Source organism: Mesoplodon bidens (genome assembly GCF_964165515.1).
Source record: "Mesoplodon bidens genome assembly, chromosome: 13".
Lineage (NCBI taxonomy): Eukaryota > Metazoa > Chordata > Mammalia > Artiodactyla > Ziphiidae > Mesoplodon > Mesoplodon bidens.
In genome coordinates this window covers 33,107,834-33,126,770 of record NC_138169.1, presented here as the reverse complement: position 1 = coordinate 33,126,770, position 18,937 = coordinate 33,107,834, and the positions used below count along the sequence as shown (strand labels likewise).

The following is an 18,937-nucleotide window of genomic DNA, read 5'->3' as shown; positions in this document are numbered from 1 at the left end:
GGATTCTGTTTGCTAGTATTTTTCTGAGGTTTTTTGCATCTTTGTTCATCAGTGATATTGGCCTGTAGTTTTCTTTCTTTGTGACATCCTTGTCTGGTTTTGGTATCAGGGTGATGGTGGCCTCACAGAATGAGTTTGGGAGTGTTCCTCCCTCTGCTATATTTTGGAAGAGTTTGAGAAGGATGGGTGTTAGCTCTTCTCTAAATGTTTGATAGAGTTCTTTCGCCTGTGAAGCCATCTGGTCCTGGGCTTTTGTTTGTTGGAAGATTTTTAATCACAGTCTCAATTTCAGTGCTTGTGATTGGTCTGTTCATATTTTCTATTTCTTCCTGGTTCAGTCTCGGAAGGTTGTGCTTTTCTAAGAATTTGTCCATTTCTTCTGGGTTGTCCATTTTATTGGCATATAGTTGCTTGTAGTAATCTCTCATGATCTTTTCTTTTTCTGCAGTGTCAGCTCTTACTTCTCCTTTTTCATTTCTAATTCTATTGATTTGAGTCTTTTTTTCTTGATAAGTCTCACTAATGGTTTATCAATTTTGTTTATCTTCTCAAAGAACCAGCTTTTAGTTTTATTGAGCTTTGCTATCATTTCCTTCATTCTTTTTCATTTATTTCTGATCTGATCTTTATGATTTCTTTCCTTCTGCTAACTTTGGGGGGCTCTTTTTTGTTCTTCTTTTTCTAATTGCTTTAGGTGCAAGGTTAGGTTGTTTATTTGAGATGTTTGTTTCTTTTTTTTTTTTTTTTTTTGCGGTATGCGGGCCTCTCACTGTTGTGGCCTCTCCCATTGTGGAGCACAGGCTCCGGACGCGCAGGCTCAGCGGCCATGGCTCACTGGCCTAGCCGCTCTGCGGCATGTGGGATCTTCCCGGACTGGGACACGAACCTGTATCCCCTGCATTGGCAGGCGGATTCTCAACCACTGCACCACCAGGGAAGCCCTGTTTCTTGTTTCTTAAGGTAGGATTGTATTGCTATAAACTTCCCTCTTAGAACTACTTTTGCTGCATCCCATAGGTTTTGGGTCATTGTGTTCCAAGAACAAAATAGTACAGAGAACATGTATAGCCTTTACCTAGATTTATTTATTGTTAACATTCCACCTCATTTGCTTTATCATTTCTGTTTGTCCCCTCTCTCAAGTGTCTGTGTGTATACAGATCCAGATCTATACATATACGTATATGTGTACATATGATTTTTTAATCATTTGAGGGCTCTTTACCCCTAAATACTAAATTTTTTCACTAAGAGCAGTCTATTTTCCCTAAAAATAGGAACGTTCTCTTACTTAACAACAGCTCATTTATCAACGTCTGTAAATTTGACATTATTCAATACTTTTAACTAATCTTCCACTCATATTACAATTTTTCCAATTTATCCAACAATGCACTTCATAATATTTTCCCTCCAGAATAGAATTCAGTTTAAAGGCAGATATTAAATTTAATTGACATGTCTGTTTAGTCTCCCTTAATCTGGAACATTTTCCATTGTCTTTCTTTATGTTTTATAATACTGACATTTTTAAAGAACACAGTGTTTTCCCTCCTGTATTTTTTAAAATAGAAAGTTCCTCATTTTGGATTTGTCTGATGTTCCCTATGATTAGCTTCAGGTTATGCATTGTTTTGCCAGCCTGCCATATGGGTGATGATGTGTTCTTCTAAGGACATCACATCTGGTCCATTGGTGATGTTAATTTTGATCACACAATTACAATATTCTGCAACTCCTTCACTATAGTTACATACAAAACACATACACATACATAAACATTTACACTTATGTATACACATATATGTATATACATATATATATGATAAATCTTAAGTTCAAACAGATCCATCTAATTCTATCCATCCTCAGAGGGCTTATTCTGTCTTTTTTTATCTATATTTGTATTTCTCCTCTAACAAGGTCAACACACTTACTCAGGTACTAAATCCTATAGTGTATGTACTGCAGTTTCAGAACTCTTTTACCCCCACTACTATAATAAACAAACCTACGAAAAGAGTTCAGGATTTGTTTGCAATTTTCCCTTCCTGCTCTGCCATCCAAGAATGGGTTATATAAACACTGTGTTCATAAACTACTTGGATTCATTCTTTTTTCTCTCTTCAGTCCAATTATGGGATCCACTTGAAATATGGCTGAGTTCATTTGTTTCTGTTTTCTTTCACTTCTTAATGATTTATTTCAATTTTAATATGCAGAATATTAACGTACTTCCAAAAGTTAAAGCTCCAAAAAGGTACTCAGAGAAGTATCTCTCCTTCCCATGTCCTACCCACCCCATTCTACCTCTTAAAGGTAACCAATCTCACTCTTTTCTGGTTTATCCTTCCCGGGTTTCTTCTTGCAAAAATAAGCAATTATGTTTATATTTCTTCTTATTTTTCCCTCCCTTCTTACACATAAGACAGCATATTATACAGGCTGTTTTGCATTGGCTTTGTTCACTTCCTAGCGTCCCCTGGAAACCACCCCATCAGGTCACAGCCACTGCCCACATTCTCTTTTAAGCTGCACTGTCCTCCACTGTGTGCATGTAACATAGTTTATTCAACCTTCTTCCACACTTGGGTACATGCTTTTTTTTTATAAGGACATGAAATTGTTTTAAAATCTTTATGAATTGGCTTGTAAAATGTTGTTAGAAACCTTCTTACATTCACAGCTCAAAACCCAAAAATGAAATGGCAAAATTGACGAAAACCAAAAATGAAATGGCAAGAATGAATGATTTCTCAGGAATACTTTATTTCTACAAAAGTAAATGTCATGTGTGTGTTTAACTCTCCCAGCCTTCTTCTCACTTCTGCTCTGTTTTCCAGCAGATTGTATTTAACAAGTTTTGTTTGACTACCTCCTGTTCACTGCTTTGAAATGTCTCAGTTAACTTCCAAAGCACCACATCCATATACATAGATACATACACATGCACACAACATGGGTAAGAAAAGCAAAGGGGAAGGAGAGACCGGGGGAGAGTATAATAATAAGGCTGAAAGGAAATTTAAGAAGCTGCAGAAAATGAGAGAACACTTTTCATGTTCTAACAAAACTGAAAGATGTAAAATTGGGGATGGGGAGTAACTAGTATTATATCACGTATGAATGATAAATGCAAGACACTGGCAATGAATCACAGCCAAGAGGTTGGGATGAGCAATGTCAGTCTTGTCAGCATTTCAAAATGGTTTCTCAGTTGAACATTTGGGAGCTTTTATGTAATGTTGCAAGGAACCAGTATGGCTCAAGCAGCCACAGCAGTCTTTGGAGGGTTTCAAACAAAAACCAAGATAGTCATTTTAACAATCCAAAAGGCAACATTTACTGAGAAACATCATTGCCTGTCTTCCATCTCTTTTCTGTGTGATGGTTTATTCATGGCAGATAAAGATGTTTTTCCTTTCTAAAAATCTTGTGGGAGGATCCCGCATGCTGCGGAGCGGCTGGGCCCATGAGCCATGGCCGCTGAGCCTGCGCGTCCGGAGCCTGTGCTCCGCAACGGGAGAGGCCACAGCAGTGAGAGGCCCGCGTACCGCAAAAAAAAAAAAAATAAATAAAATAAAAAAAATAAAAAAAAAAATAAAAATCTTGTATTTTATGAACATAATTGAGAGCTGTGCTTATAAAATTATATTTTATGATGAAGAAAAGGGAACTGGAAGCACACACTTAAAGCAAACAATAAGCCCATTAAATTCAGTCATAAAAAATCACAAGGTTTTTGGACCTGAAAACCACTTTTACAGCTAAATAAACTCAAGCCCGGAGAGGTTAAGAGACTTTCTCAAGGTCACACCAGTTTAGTGGCAGAGCATAAGTAAGGACATAAGTCTTCTGAAAGCCTGCCAACTGTTTGTTCCACTAAGGGGACAGAGTGGCAAAAAAACGCAAAACAAAACCTGGCTTGAGGCCACAGAAGGCTTCAAGGACATTTCCAGGGAAGCGCCATGTGCTCCTGGGTACGGAAGTTGTTTTGTTTTGTCATTTTCTGTTCTCCAAACAGTTGCAAAATAATGCTTTCTAGTATAAAATTGATGAATTTTGTCACTACTGGTGGAGAAGGATTATTCAAAGTTCCATACCTCATATCAAAAGTAGATACAAATGATATACTACTATTTAAAAATAAAATGAGTCAGAGCACTAGAAAAAAACAAAGAAAAACAAAACATGCCTAGAGAAAAGTAGACAGGCTATTGGCAAAATTCCTTTATGAAATACAATCGTGTTCACCGGTGTGTGCCAGCAGGTCTTTGCTCCACGGGTAGACAAAGTCAAAAGTGCACAGTGGGAACAACTCTTGGGCAGTTGGCAGATATACCTGTTCATCACTGAGAACCCCACTGCAAGAGCAGAGGGATGATCCCGTGATGACAATTTCTGAGCCACTACACAGACTGCAGAAGGTCGGTGGCCACCAGCACCAGCAGAGCATCAGTGAAATACGTGCCCCACAGAGGAGTGCCTACACAATAAGTGGACGACGCCATCTGAATGTCGACAAGCATCCTACGTTATTCACAGGCAGGGGCTGGCAGCCAACAATACTCCCCTGATCATAATTCAATATTGAAAGAAATGGGAGAAGCTGGGCATGGGATGGAATCGCAGCTACTGAGGCACAGGTTTTTAGCGAGCTTGCAAAGGGTCGGGCCAGGGCCACAGGGCAGCGGTTTCTCAGTCCCCATATGATGGCTGTCAGAGGGAAAGAGGTTCCTAGGAGTTTTACACGCAGACGATAAAAACTGAATTTCTTATAACACCAAAGACCACTGCCATGAGTTCAGCATCCTCGTTAAATGGTTTATCTCAGCAACATCTTCAAAGTCTTAAATCATCTCAATGTGTACCTTCAGGGCTGAAATGTCACAATTTTAAACGTGAAAGGTGAGCCATCAGGAAGTCTTATGTAGGCAAACTGTGATATAAACAGCTTGACCACAGAGAATTTAGCTTTTTGTCAGCACTTGACAATTTTCTTTCCTCAATGGGGGAAAAATCAATTATGTTATTGGTAGAGTAAAAAAAAAAAAATTCAAATACTGCAGAAGGGAACGTGAGAAAAACATTTTCCAGAGACAAACACAATCAAAGAGGAAGTTACAAAATGCATTTGCAGCTCTCTCTGAAGCAGAGAGACTCAACCTGCCAGGTTTTGAGCACAGTATGTGTCAACATAGGATCTGATAAAATGAGTCTGGGTTCATGTTCAATCTGAATATCCAGGACAATCCGCATGTATCTGAAGAACCACTAACACTTGCTGTCACAGCCAAAAACCTAGGAATGGTTCAATGCAACTTTCTCACTAAAGAGAAATGAAGAGGAAAGAATGACAAGGATGGTTACAGAGCTGAGCTGCCCGTCATCGAGCCATATACAGGGGCCTTCTATGCTACAAGCCCTTGTGCAGCACAGAACTGGGCCACACCCTGTTCTAAGCACTTTACAAACATTAACTCATTAAGTCATCAAGAAAAACCCTATGAAGTAAGCATACATTTTCCAGATGATGAAACTGGGCCACAAGTGGTTATGTAATGTGCCTGAGATCACAGTGTGTGTCTGTTTTTAATGGGCAGTTGGTCACTATGGGAGGTCATTCTGAAAGGTTATAGGCAACACTAAAGACATCATAATTTTTAAGCTTTTATTTTATAGTGAAAACTTGGGATGAGCCTTTTTAGATATTAAAAACTGGAGGTCTGAGTATGTGCTACATGACCAATAGATGATCCCCAGATGCCAAAAGTTTGTAAACAGTGCCATGTTGAATGCCAGACCCCATGTGCGGGAATTTACTCTAGGATCAATCAGGAGAGTAAGGACATGTGGCATCAGGACCCGTGACTATCCATTGGGGAGGAAAATGGAATTATATTCCCACCACAATAGCACATATAAAAATAATTCTAGGGCTTCCCTGGTGGCACAGTGGTTGAGAGTCCACCTGCCAATGCAGGGGACACGGGTTCGTGCCCCGGTCCGGGAGGATCCCACATGCCGTGGAGCGGCTGGGCCCGTGAGCCATGGCCACTGAGCCTGCGCGTCCGGAGCCTGTGCTCCGCAACAGGAGAGGCCACAGCAGTGAGAGGCCCGCGTACCGCAAAAAAAAAAAAATAATAATAATAATAGTAATTCTAGATGGAGAGAAATTAGACACAATTCAACAGAATTCAGTACAGCTATCAAATAAAAGCAAGTCACAGACCCGGATCTGCTGAGGCAGCATGATGGCCATGAGGTACTGATAAATATAAAGCAAGTAACAGATGAGGAACACGCAACCATTTACATGGACATTATTCACATATCTACATAACTACATTATGCATATCTGGAGGCACAAACATCACATTATTTTGAGTGGTTCACCTAGAGTGGGGAACTGACAGAGAGAAAGCCTTTTATTTTTATACTCTTCTGTCTTGTTAGAATTTTTAATGGCATTGTAAGTTTTTTAAAAAGATCAATACACACACATGATCAAGTGATGAAGACACTAGGCATATAGGCAGGACCCAGGTCATGAAGAGCTTTGTATGGTTTGTTAAAGACCTTTTAGCTTATCCTTAGCCAATGAAGTAGAAGCAAAAGCTTTTAGTCATTGGGAAGGAAAAAAAACATGATTGCATTTTATTAAGATCTTGTTAGTGGCAATGTGGAGAATTAATTAGAAACATAGTAAAATTAGAGGTAGAAAAGATGGGAAAGGAGGCTTTTAATATCTACTAATAATTGAGAATTTACCATGTACCATGTACAGCATCTAACTCAGCTCATTTAAGCCTTAGCACCCCTGCACTGGGACTGTTACAATCCCCACGTCACCTACAAGGAAACAGAGGTTCACAAATTGCCCCACTGGCCCAGCTAGTCAGTAAAAACCTGGAATTGGAATACAAACCCTGGTCTGTGCTTACTCGCAAAGTGATATTGTATTTGGGAATGTTGCGACCGCCTGAACAATGGTGATGAGGCCCTCAACCAAACGCAGAGCAAGAGCTGGGAGTGGGGACAGGGGCCAGACTCCGTACGTATCTGGGAGGTAAAATGGGCGCCACCTGCTGACTGGCTGGATGCACAGGATGAGGAAGGTGGGGAATTTCAACTGACACCCAGGTTTCAGGCTGGAAAGAAATCTCCATGTTTTCCAAAATGTGATCATGTTTACTTTTATAAAGTTATTAGTATCCTCTGAGACCTCCAAGGACTTGATGAACAGCTTCAGAAAACTCTACTTCTGTACCTGCTTTTCAATTCCAACTTTCTGGTGCATTACTATAGCTTCTATGTTCTCCTGGGCATCTTGCAATGAATCTTTCATCCTAGAAGTGTCTTCACCAAGAAATACTGCACACGATGAAAGGTTATGAAATGCCTTCCTTGCTTTTTCCTCAAGAAACTATGATTTTCACCTGAGCTAAGAGTGGAAATTACCAAGAATATTAGAACCCCTTCTGACTCCCTCTTCCTTTAATCACAGAGAAAATGGAGAACTTGAAAAATACACACACAGCACACACTCACATACATATACACACACACTGTTGTTTTGTACTCTTACTTAATGTAGTTGTTCTTAATGGTGGAGAAGTGGGGTCCATGATGTATTCAAGGGTTCTGGAAACCTTCTGAATTTTATATAAAATTTTGTGCACAAATCAATATAAGCACTTCTCTAAGGAGATTATCAATAGCTTACATTAGATGTTCAAAGGGGTCTAAGACTCCCCCCACCCCCCCAAAAAAGACCAAGAGCTGCATGGCTGTCCTTTAAAGGAACCTGCCATTAATCAAGCCACGGGGGCTTCCCTGGTGGCGCAGTGGTTGAGAGTCCGCCTGCTGATGCAGGGGACACGGATTCGTGCCCCCGTCCGGGAAGGTCCCACATACCGCGGAGCAGTTGGGCCCGTGAGCCATGGCCGCTGAGCCTGTGCTCCGCAACGGGAGAGGCCACAGCAATGAGAGGCCCGCGTACCGCAAAAAAAATAAATAAATAAATCAAGCCACGGACTAAATAAACGATTTAGGAAACTTCAATAATCAGAACACAGAAGCTCATTATGAAAATACAGGTGAGGCAGCAAGACCTGCTTCAGATTCTGCTTCTTCAAAGTGATGCCTATTTTTGCCACCTATTTGTTAGGCTAATGGAGAAGAATCATCCCCTACCTAATTAAACCTAACTGGCTGCAAAGCTTCAGATAAGATGGCAGTGAAGGATGGCTGATTGCGTATTTTTAAACTCTCATCTTAGAGACTACGTCCTCGTTATTTTGAACGTTTTTTTGTAGGTTAATTTTGAATCCCAAACTGCTATCAAGATTATACCAGGAGGATCCTACAAACAGAGAACCCAGAATGCATGGCACGACAAAAGTGCACTTTAATAAGTTAGTCGATGGAAATCCTACTGTTTCTTTGTGAATCTATTCTACTGTAATCTCAGATGCAGAAATTCTCATTTCCCTGGAACCCACTGACCTATTGATAATAGGAAGTTTGGTGCGTGTGTGTGTGTGTGCGTATGTGTGTACATGTGTGTGTGTGTGTGTCTCCAGCGACCCTAACCTAACCACTGACTGAATTACAGTCCAAGAAACAGAAAGAAAGCACAGATCAGAGCGGGTGAAATATTGCTGAACTTAAGCAGCTTCAGTCTAACAAAGATCTTTATGAACGAAGAAAAAGAACCCACACAGTATAAAATAAAGAACTGCACAGAGAGAACTTTTAAAAATAACTCCTGAAGTTATCTGATAATTCATTGGCCGTCACTGAGTGGATTCCACAAATCCTCTGAGCCTAGGGTCTAAAACAATAAACCCATATATTTTTTTCCTGAATAACTAAACTCTCCCAGGGAAAAGAGACGAGGATACTTCTCATATAAATTTCCTTTAACTGCAGGAAAAGAGCCGTGAAACGGTCCACCCTTGACTCTAAACGCCACTACTTTCTTCTTTTAATTTCCCTTCCTCTGAACATGACATTGGGCTCCCAGTTGGAAATGCAGATAAGCCGCCCTGACGGGGGCTTCAGGCCCCTCCCAAGAACAAAAAGCGCCTGATCTGTCTGGCTCCCCCGCTTCAGATCTGCTGAACTGCTTCACAGACCGGGACCTTTGAGTCCCACCATTTCAGAGGAGTGGATTCCAAGAGAAGGAAAAGGCTCTGACACCCGAGATCAGGATGCAGCTTCAGTTTTGCTCCATAACTGAGAGCTTTGGAGAATATGAGAAACGAACATGAATGGGAATTCGCTCTGTTCTTCAGAGTCCCAGCAAGCAATCGGCTTAAATGACTGCATGGTGTAAGGCCACATTCTGGTCTGCAAACACACTTCTTTCCCTGCCCTTGATACGTGCCTTGTGTTTTAAACCCCAACCAAACATCTGAGTATAACTGTTTTCAAAACATGTTTGGTTTTTCTGGGGGAGAATTGTTAAACACCAATGAAGTTATCTTAAAACTGGGGGACAACACAATACATATAGAAGACAAAAACAAATAGGTAGACAGACAAGCAAACACTTGAGGCAAATAAAAAAAAAGCATATGAACTGAGGCTGTCATGTGATCCTCAGCATACGCAAGTTCACAATATAATGAGGAATTTCATTACAGCTTATAAAGCCATCCATGGTCATCACGTGGCTCGTGACTAATATTTAAAGTGTTAGCTAAGACGGATCTACATTAAAACTCTGAAGGGGCGCTCAGTGATTATCAAGTACTTTGGAAACATGTTCAAAGCACAGAAAACCTGACATCTGACTGAGCTGTTTCGGTTGGAAAGGGTCTAGGTTTCTCAAATAGTTCCACACGGGGTTACATCAAATGTGAATGTTCACGGCAGCATCTTTCTGCACTGCGGAACTACACACAAATCCAGGCTTTATTGAAAACAAAACACACACACACATTTTTCAGATTCTATTTAACGTACTGGCATATTGGAAAAAGTAGAGGTTTAAATATACTTCAGGTCTGGGTGAAAAAGTTAAATTTAGGGAGAGGATGAGTTAAACTCACTGCTCCCACGAGGACTTCAAGTAAGGAAGGACAGACAGCGGGAATGTGTCCGCACAAGGTGCCTTGTATTCGGGACCATCAGGAGATAAATTAGGAAGGAGTCTTTTCTCACTGGCTACCCTCCGCCCATCATCCTACAGCTGGCTGGAGTTTCCTTATCAGGACACAAAGCATTTCTTTTCGAAATCATCTAACAGGTGGTCACGGACAGCAGGAGGGGTGGGGGGCAGAGTAGAGCCCAGAGCGTGGAGCATCAGGGGTGCAGGTGGCACTGAGGGAGCCACAGGAGGACAGGCAGGCACCCTGAGTCCGGAAGTCTGGACAGTAACTCTACCTCGCTGAGGAGACGAAGGAGGTCACCTGGGGAAAGTACCTCCGCTCTTCCTCATGAAGGAAGTCAGTACGTCTTCAAGTGTGAGGGTAACAGGGAGAGGCTGGAAGGCCAGTACCTGCCCACGTTAGGATTTCAGATGAAGCTCCGATGGTGGGTAGGCTGTAGCCTGGGCACACAGCCCGAGGTGTGCGGGTCGGGACATGGAGATGATGACACCTTGGCTGGCAGGCCAGGTACAACAGAGGGCAGCCAAGGGCGTCTCCATGTCCATCCAGGCAAGTCCTGCCGGGAGCATGCCCGGGGAGCAGGCCCAGGGAGCAGGGCCAGCTGGCATTCCAGACAAGGGACGGTTCCGGGGAGCACAGGACTGGGACCCAAGAGAAGAGTGGTTTGAAGAGTTGCTGGCATTTAGTAAAGTGAGCTACACGTCAGACACGGTATCATGCTTAACATGTTATGTGCATCGTATGTGATTCTTCAGCGGTCCCAGAGAGGGTGTGATGCTGGCTGCCATTTTCCGCTAAATCAACTAAGAGTCAGAAGAATGCACTACAGGCCCCTTCTCTATACGGTGAGCGGGGAAGAGGCTGGAAGGACCTGAAGGGGCAGCCTATGAAAAGCCCCGGAGTAAATAAAAGGCGCTCAAAAGTGTTCCTGTCCCAGAGGACCAACACGCAGAGAGGAATTAAGAAGGAAACCCAGTCAGTCTTCCAGGAGATTACAATTCCACTAAGGGGCAAAATACACCTACCTGTCATCCCAGAGAATGACAACTAACGTGGTCAAACACACCCAGGACACAAACGATAAACAGAACCGCACTTTACAAAGATGATTCTGGCAACCACCTGCAGGAAAGGTTCACGGTGGGGCCAGCCTGGATTGAGAGCATTTAAGAAACTTTAGCTACAATCTGTGTGGGGAAAAAAAGCAGGGCTTATTCCTAAATTAAGGCAGGAGTGGTAGGTGCACAGAGAAGGTACTGAAGAATTAGAAGGTGAAGTTGAGCTGACTAGACCACTGAACACACACGGGGCACAGAGAGGAAGGACCCCCGTCAACCTCTCCCAGGACAAGGGGCCGGGGATGCAAGCTGTGCTGCATGCAGGAGAGCTGTGTGTCGTCGCAGGGGCAGGAGGTGCAGGCAGAGAGACGGAGGGCAAGAGCCCCAAGACCAGGAACCCGGTGCATCTGGAGGAACGGGGTTTAGGAGATGATGAGATGCCCGGGGAGCCACAGAGAACGGCCTCAGACTACATCACAGGAGAAGGAAGGGCCTGCTAGGAGGGGGCCGGACTGAGCACCATCAGGGGCTGAGCATGGACAGGGTGCTGGGGTGGGGAGGTGTAAGATGAAGCTGAGCACGTGGCGGATTTGAAATCCTGGGGGTCACTTCTGAGGGGGAGCATCAGGCAGTGATGGGAGGAAAGGTCAGGATGCAGAGGCTAGAGGAGGAAAAGGTTAGAAGAACCAAGGAAAGAGAAAACGTGGCCTGAAATTTTAAGAAGTTACACGGGACTCCGGAGATAAAATGGAGAGGAAAATGAAGAGCCCGGGGCAGTGTTCGTCTTCAAGCGGGAATCGACAGGCGTGTTTGTAACCTGGAGGGTGAGGACCGGTGTGAGGGTGAGGACTGATGCAGCTGATGCAGCGGATCCGTGATCTCCCGGGAAGCAGGAATAGGAGGGCTCCGCGCACAGGTAAAGGGATGCCAGATGGAGGAGGGAACTTCGTCCAGGGCAACTGGGGAAGGAGGAAGGGCGGTGCAGGGAGTGAAGGCTGTTGACAGCAAGCGAAGAGGGTCTCACCATAACCATCCCAGGGGTGACCGCTTCCTGCCGAGAGTGAGGGAAGATGCCTCAGAGAGCCGCCCTCCTAGGAGACAGGGGGCGACCGGCCGAGGCCCTGGAAGGCGGCCAGGCCCGGCCACAGCGCACAAGGCTCTTGGGAAGCAGAGGCCACGGGGGAGCAGGTGTGCACTTGGGCTGGAGCCACTGAGGATGCTGCAACGCTTGTTTCACCCCAGGTGGGGATAGCGGAATCACGGCAGGATAAGGCGAGGGAACAGACCCATAAGAAGTCACTCGGGCCAGGGGCAGGGACAGAGAAGCACCAGCAATGGAAAGGAGATGGCACCTGTGGTCGGCAGAATAGTGGCCCCCGAAGATGTGCAGGTCCTAATCCCGGGACCTGCGATGCTGGTATCTCACACGGCAAAAGGGGTTTTGTGGATGTGATTAAGTGGAGAATGTGAAGATGGGGAGAAGCTCCTGCAATGTCCAGGTGGCCCAATGCCATCACAAGGGTCCTTATAAGAGGGAGGTAGAAGGACCAGGGAAGGAGACGTGAGGATGGAAACAGGCTGGAGTGACATGGGCCCCCAAGCCAAGGGATGCAGGTGGCCCCCCAGAAGCTAGAAAAGGCAAGGAAGAGATCCTCCCCACGGCCTGCAGAATGAATGCAGCCCTGCTGGCCCCAGTGTAGACTTGGGACGTTCTGAATTTTAAGTAATAAATTTGTGTTGTTTCAAGCCACTGTTTGCGGTAATTTGTTACAGCAGCAAAAGGAAATTAATACAACACCTAGCCACGTGGAATTCAAATTAGAACTATATTACTAAACTATAAAAGATATATGAAGACATCCAAGAGACTTTTAACTTTCTCATGATTACTTTCATTTTGTTCTGAAATACCAAATTATTTTTTAAATGTGCAAGTAGCCCTGCTTTTCAGGGGCCTAATCTACCTGGCAACCCCATGCCGGCTGGAGACAGGAACACCTGCCTGGGGATAAGAAGCAGAGCGTCCCGGGAGGACGGCCGAGGACAGCAGGGATGTGGGACTTGGTGGGGCTCCCTGTCCCCAGAGGGCAGTTCAGGGCCAGGGCGGCTGTGCTCCCTCAGCTGGAGCCCGACAGTGATCTGACCCCAGGTGGAGATCTGGGTCCCGTCTTCATGCTACTCCTGTCCCGTCCCCCGCCCTTCAGATGTGCAGATGGAGGCGCCTGGCAGGTCCGAGCGGACAGGGCAGGGTGAGCGGGCCGGGGCAGCTTCATGAAAGAGGGTGTCTGAGGGGGACACAGACCCATGAGGTTCAAAGAACAAGAGAGGCACAAAAGGCCTGCAAACTCGAATAAAGATGGAATAGTCAAGCGGAGCCAGCGTGGGGACCATCCGCACAGGCCCGGAGAAGCCCCGTGTGGACGGGCCAGACCCCGCGGCCTCGACTCCAAGCCCACAGGTGTGGACCTGTGATGATCAACAGGAAGGAAGAAGGCTTTAGGGAGACACATCTGACGAGGAGATGACGGTCAGGGAGAGAGGACAGAGAAAAGTTTTTAAAACCAACCTCAAAACAATCTTTTAAAGTTTAAATCAAATCGAGATTTGCACATTCTACCAGTAATGAAGAGAAAATGTTTTTAAGTTTTCTACGTCAACAGAAGGTGTTTACATCCTTGTATACTCGTTACTCCAGATGGTAAAATAAATTGTAAAAAATGAAAAACTTTGTCTTCTACAAAAAGATATTTAAAATAGACCTACACGGGCCTCCCTGGTGGCGCGGTGGTTGAGAGTCCGCCTGCCGATGCAGGGGATACGGGTTCGTGCCCCGGTCTGGGAGGATCCCATATGCCGCGGAGCGGCTGGGCCCGTGAGCCATGGCCGCTGGGCCTGCGCATCCGGAGCCTGTGCTCCGCAACGGGAGAGGCCACAACAGTGAGAGGCCCGCATACCGCAAAAAGAAAAAAAAAAAAAAAATAGACCTACAAGATGCAAAAAAAAAAAAAAAAAAACAGGTGCAAATGAAATAAGTGTACTCTTCTTTAAAAATACCCACACATTTTCTTGGTAGAATCCGTATCTGATCTGCATGACAGAATTGACAGTGTGTGTTTGTGTGTGTGTCATTGGTATGTTTTCTAAAACTTGAATATTAGAATGGAAACTATATATTAAAAGTAAAGCAATACTCTTTTGAGTAGTTTTCCATTCAGGATATGCAAACTAGTCTAAGTTTTATTTTCAACATTTCACTATTAAAAGCTGAAGAGTTCCCTCTCAGCTGGCTGACCTGAACACCACGGGTATAATATTTACACAATGAAAATGAACATGAATAGTCAAGAGCACAACACCAACACAAAACTGAGTTCAGTCTGATCCTCCTGCTTGGAAGGCTGGCATGTACCACCTGCCTTTTTTATTCTATTGAAACCTATTTTCGATCATAAACCATACTTACTTCATCTTATATATATATATACATATATATACACACACACACATAATATATGTATTGCGTATATATAGCATATACAGAGCATATATATACATATATATATACACATATATATGTACAAATGCTCAGTTAGGGCAACATCTTCTATCCTCAGGACAAACCAGATATAATAGGTGGTGACTTACCCTTCACACGCAGGTGGGACGAAGTCCCATCTCCACACAAAACACCTAGTAAGCTCATTACTTGCATATTCCAACAACCAACAATTCTCCCTCGTGCTGTTATCACGTTTTCTGGGCGTATCTTACACCCCAACTGGATGGCAAAACTTTAAGAGTCTGTGTCACAAGCACACTAGTGTTTCCGTCCAGGTCTTACATGGTGCTTTGCACGCACGGAGCCTGAGTTTCACTGTCAAGCCACACGTGAGTGGCTTGACTGTGAAACCCCGAGTGAAGGGAAAGGCAGCCACCACATCAGATGCGGCTGCTGCCCCCTGTGCTAATGCCTTACTGTCACTTTAGAGCTGACAGAGGTTAGAGTTCAGAAGCTTGAGGAAGTCATAGTTTTAGCCAAGGAACCATGCAGATGGTGTGCCCTGCCCCCTGCTCCCCTCCCCAACTGTGTTGGGTCTCAGAAGGTCAAGGGGGAGGCTATATGGTCCACAGCCCATCACTACACGGTCCCCAACGCAGCATCAGGATCTACTTCAGGACAGAAATCTCACACTTGCCCTGGAGGTGCCTCAGTCAGCACTAGGGCCCAAGGGGAATCTGGGGAGAAGCTCCATTCTTCAGAAGTTCCTGCATGAGTTGATGGACCTTAAAGGATCTGAAAGAAGAAAGTCTGAGAAATAAAGTGAACACACATTGGCTGAGATGAGAGGAGAAGGTGGGAGCTGGACGGGGATCTAGCACTTTGCTGCCATCGGCCAGAACTCGCCCTGCCCTGGGAACCACACACACTTCACCCCCGATATCCAAACATTGGACTCAGTCCCAGAGGATCCTGGTGGAGGTAAGAAAGGATCCCTGTCCTGGGGTCCTGGTCCGAGGACACACGCAGGTCTGATTCCTAGGACACTGTGTCATTCTTGGTCAATCTCCGCCTTCGTGGCTTCTGGCTGCCTTGAGATCCTGGACGGTCATCTCACCAAGCACAGCCATCGGGTCACAAGCCTGGCCTGTGTCCTCGCATCCTGGACCCCAGCTAGGCTACATCTGCCCTTGGAGGTCACAGAAATGCACAGGCCTTTGCTGGCTCCTGGCCTGAGCCCTCTACCCTCTGACCTGGAGTAACCACTGCAGGAAGGGCACGAGATGGCACAGGCGAGCTGGAAAGGGCGGCTGCAAGTTACACTGGGTCACCCCAGTCAAAGCCAACCCTCTGTAAAGAGCATCCACACTCAGAAGTAAGGAGAGGTTTCCGGAAGCCACTCAACACAGCTGGTGACAAGAGCACACTGAGAACAGGCACTGTGCATCCTGTCACCTCGGGAACTTACAAGCTTAGTGGAACGAACGCCTTAAGTCTTGTCACGTGACAGCAGTGAGGGCAGCAGGACCCGAGTCCTCAGCAGAACCTGCACAGACCTTAAGCCTTCTCCCCCAGGGGACCTCTACCCGCGCACAGGAGCCCCGAGGAGACTTCCAACCCATGGCCTCCCCGGCCGCACCCTGAGGGTCTAGTTCAGCAGGTCTCAGGAACATGCACGTCCGTGTTTTCCAAAGCCCCCTGGAAGCGTGTGGTATGAGGACTGGGTGGAGAACCCACAGGTCGATACTCAGCATGTCTTACAGTGTGAGGTGCCAACACTTGGCTCTGCTTCCGTTCCGTGCCGGCTACACCTCTTCTCCCGGTTCTACTGCCGTGTCCTAGATTAAGACTGCTAGCCTTCTCACATAACAGAACGTACTACAAGTAACTCAACGGATGTCATGAAAAGTCAAGCAAATAGTAAGTTCTAGCTTCTCTCTGCTGGTTAAAATGCAATATGATGATGCAAATCTGATGAGATTTTTTTTATACAGATCACCCCTGAAATAATGAAAACACAGCCCGAGAAGACGAGAAAGGGCATCGGAAGGTTTGGTACCTTGGGTACCAAGATAAGCCCCGGAGCCGCAAGCCCCTGGTGCCAGGAGTCACTGGGTGGAGCAAGTCTACCGGGGCCACTCCGGGCGTCCCTACAGTCAGGGACAACCTGCTTTAGGGGGTTCACTGGCCCCTCCAACATGCTGCCTGACCCACCACTTCATGCAACACATCAAAACAGATGTCTGGCACTGATCCTTGGGTGGACAGATGCAGGTAACGTCAGCGAAGAAGAAGAAGGACTCATGCTTGGCGTCTACCACGTGCCTGTTATATCCGACGTCCTTCACACGTAGAGCAACCCAAGGAGGCAGGTGTGGTGAGTCCCCTGCTTTACGAACGAGGACCCCGAGGCACAGAGAGACTGGACGGCCTGCCCGAGGTGGCAGCGCTAGGTTTCAACCCAGGCGGGCCGGCCCCAGAGCACACACGGAATCACTAAGGCTTGGATTAGCTTTGTCAGGTCCATTTCCAGCAAAGCCTACAAATCAAATAAGTCGGTATGCTATCTAGGCAAACGATTTCATTTCAATGGATTCTCTTAAGTGTTGATTCCCTGCAAAACTGTAAGACCTTCAGGGATTTGTTCACCTTGGAAAACAGCTCAACGGGCGCTGCCACGGCCTCCTGTTCCTTCAAGTACTGCTCCCAAGACCAGGCCTCACGCGTGGCCACCGCAGGGGCTGGAAGAGAAAACACAAGGGCTGTTCTTGAGACAATCAGCGACTGAAAAATTATGCAATTGAAGATAAATCTAAGAAGCAGGCTAATTACTTAAACCGATGATCAGAAGACCAAGCAACTAACAGGAAGGAGCCTTACTGCTGGCGTTCTGTGAGCATCTGGTACAATCACGTCACCTCACATCCCCAGCTTTTCCTGGGTTAGAACAGACTTATGAACACACCCCATCACCGACCACTGATGACATGCAGGATGGGTGCCCCCAGGCGCCCCTCAAAGAAGAGAGAACAGGCACAGGTTCTCTAGAAGGTGATTTGGTTACTTTTTTTTTTTTTTTTTTTTTTTTTTTTTTTTTTTGCTGTACGCGGGCCTCTCACTGCTGTGGCCTCTCCCGTTGCGGAGCACAGGCTCCGGACACACAGGCTCCGCGGCCATGGCTCGCGGGCCCAGCCGCTCCGCGGCATGTGGGATCTTCCAGGATAGGGGCACGAACCCGTGTCCCCTGCATCGGCAGGCGGACTCTCAACCACTGCGCCACCAGGGAAGCCCTGATTTGGTTACTTTTAAGGCGAAGGACCGGAACTTTTTTTTATAATCTCCTTTCATTTTCCTACCGCCTCTTGGTGGGAATGTCAATTGGTACAACCTGTCAAAAGGCAATCTGCAAACTGTCAAAAACCTTAAAAATTATTTGTATACTTTGAACCAGCCATTCTCCTAGGAATTTGTCTTAATGCAATTACAGTGATGTGCCCAAGAGTTTATCCTAGAACCCTTCATAATAGTGAAATACTGGAAACAAACTGAAGAGAGGGCTGATTAAATGCACTGTACAGACGTGTCCTTTTAATAATAACAGCTCATAAAATTACATTGCAGAAGACTGCTGAATGGCAGAGAAAGGCTATGTTAATGATACACTAAGTGGGGGAAAAAAGTTTAGGAAACAAAATGATCCTTTTTGGTAAAATATATAATGGAAACAAAAAACACTAAAATCATGTAAATCAAAATCGTAAATGAAGTCATCTTTAGGTGCCGGGATTATAAATAATTTCTTCCCATTTTTCTTCGTACTTTAGTTTTCTGCTTTTCTAGATGAGTAACTATCCTTTGTAATTCAATAAAAATACCATTTTTAAATAATACAAATCTGGCAAAAAAGATTAATAATTGTTTTAAGTTTATATTCTATGTTCCAGTAACTCCTTCTCTAGGGTTAATACGCTAAGGAAGTGGTCCTGATAAAAGCTGATGGTGAAAATGGACATCACACCATTATTACAGCAAAAATGCAAAGTAATATTAACATGGGAGAAGAGTTAAATAAATGATATTTATATATACATATACACATATATACATATATGATTATGAAGTTGTCAAACACTATACTTTTTATAAAATATCTTGGGAATTTTCTGGGATATCTTGAGAATTTATTATCAAAGTAAGGACACAAAACAGTATATATTTTATGATCTTAAGTTTTAAAATACAAATTATTACATATATTAAAA

General features: G+C 44.9%; 1 protein-coding gene across 1 annotated transcript in view; it reads right to left on the bottom strand.

Moving 5' to 3' along the window:
* The window catches only part of L3MBTL4 (L3MBTL histone methyl-lysine binding protein 4), a gene marked incomplete at its 3' end in the record, with an annotated part of 382,269 nt that overhangs the window by 275,159 nt on the left and 88,173 nt on the right, over window positions 1-18,937 (bottom strand). The window contains 1 exon segment of the mRNA XM_081252127.1: window positions 17,325-17,416. Within this exon segment, the coding sequence (XP_081108253.1) occupies window positions 17,325-17,416 (92 nt within the window).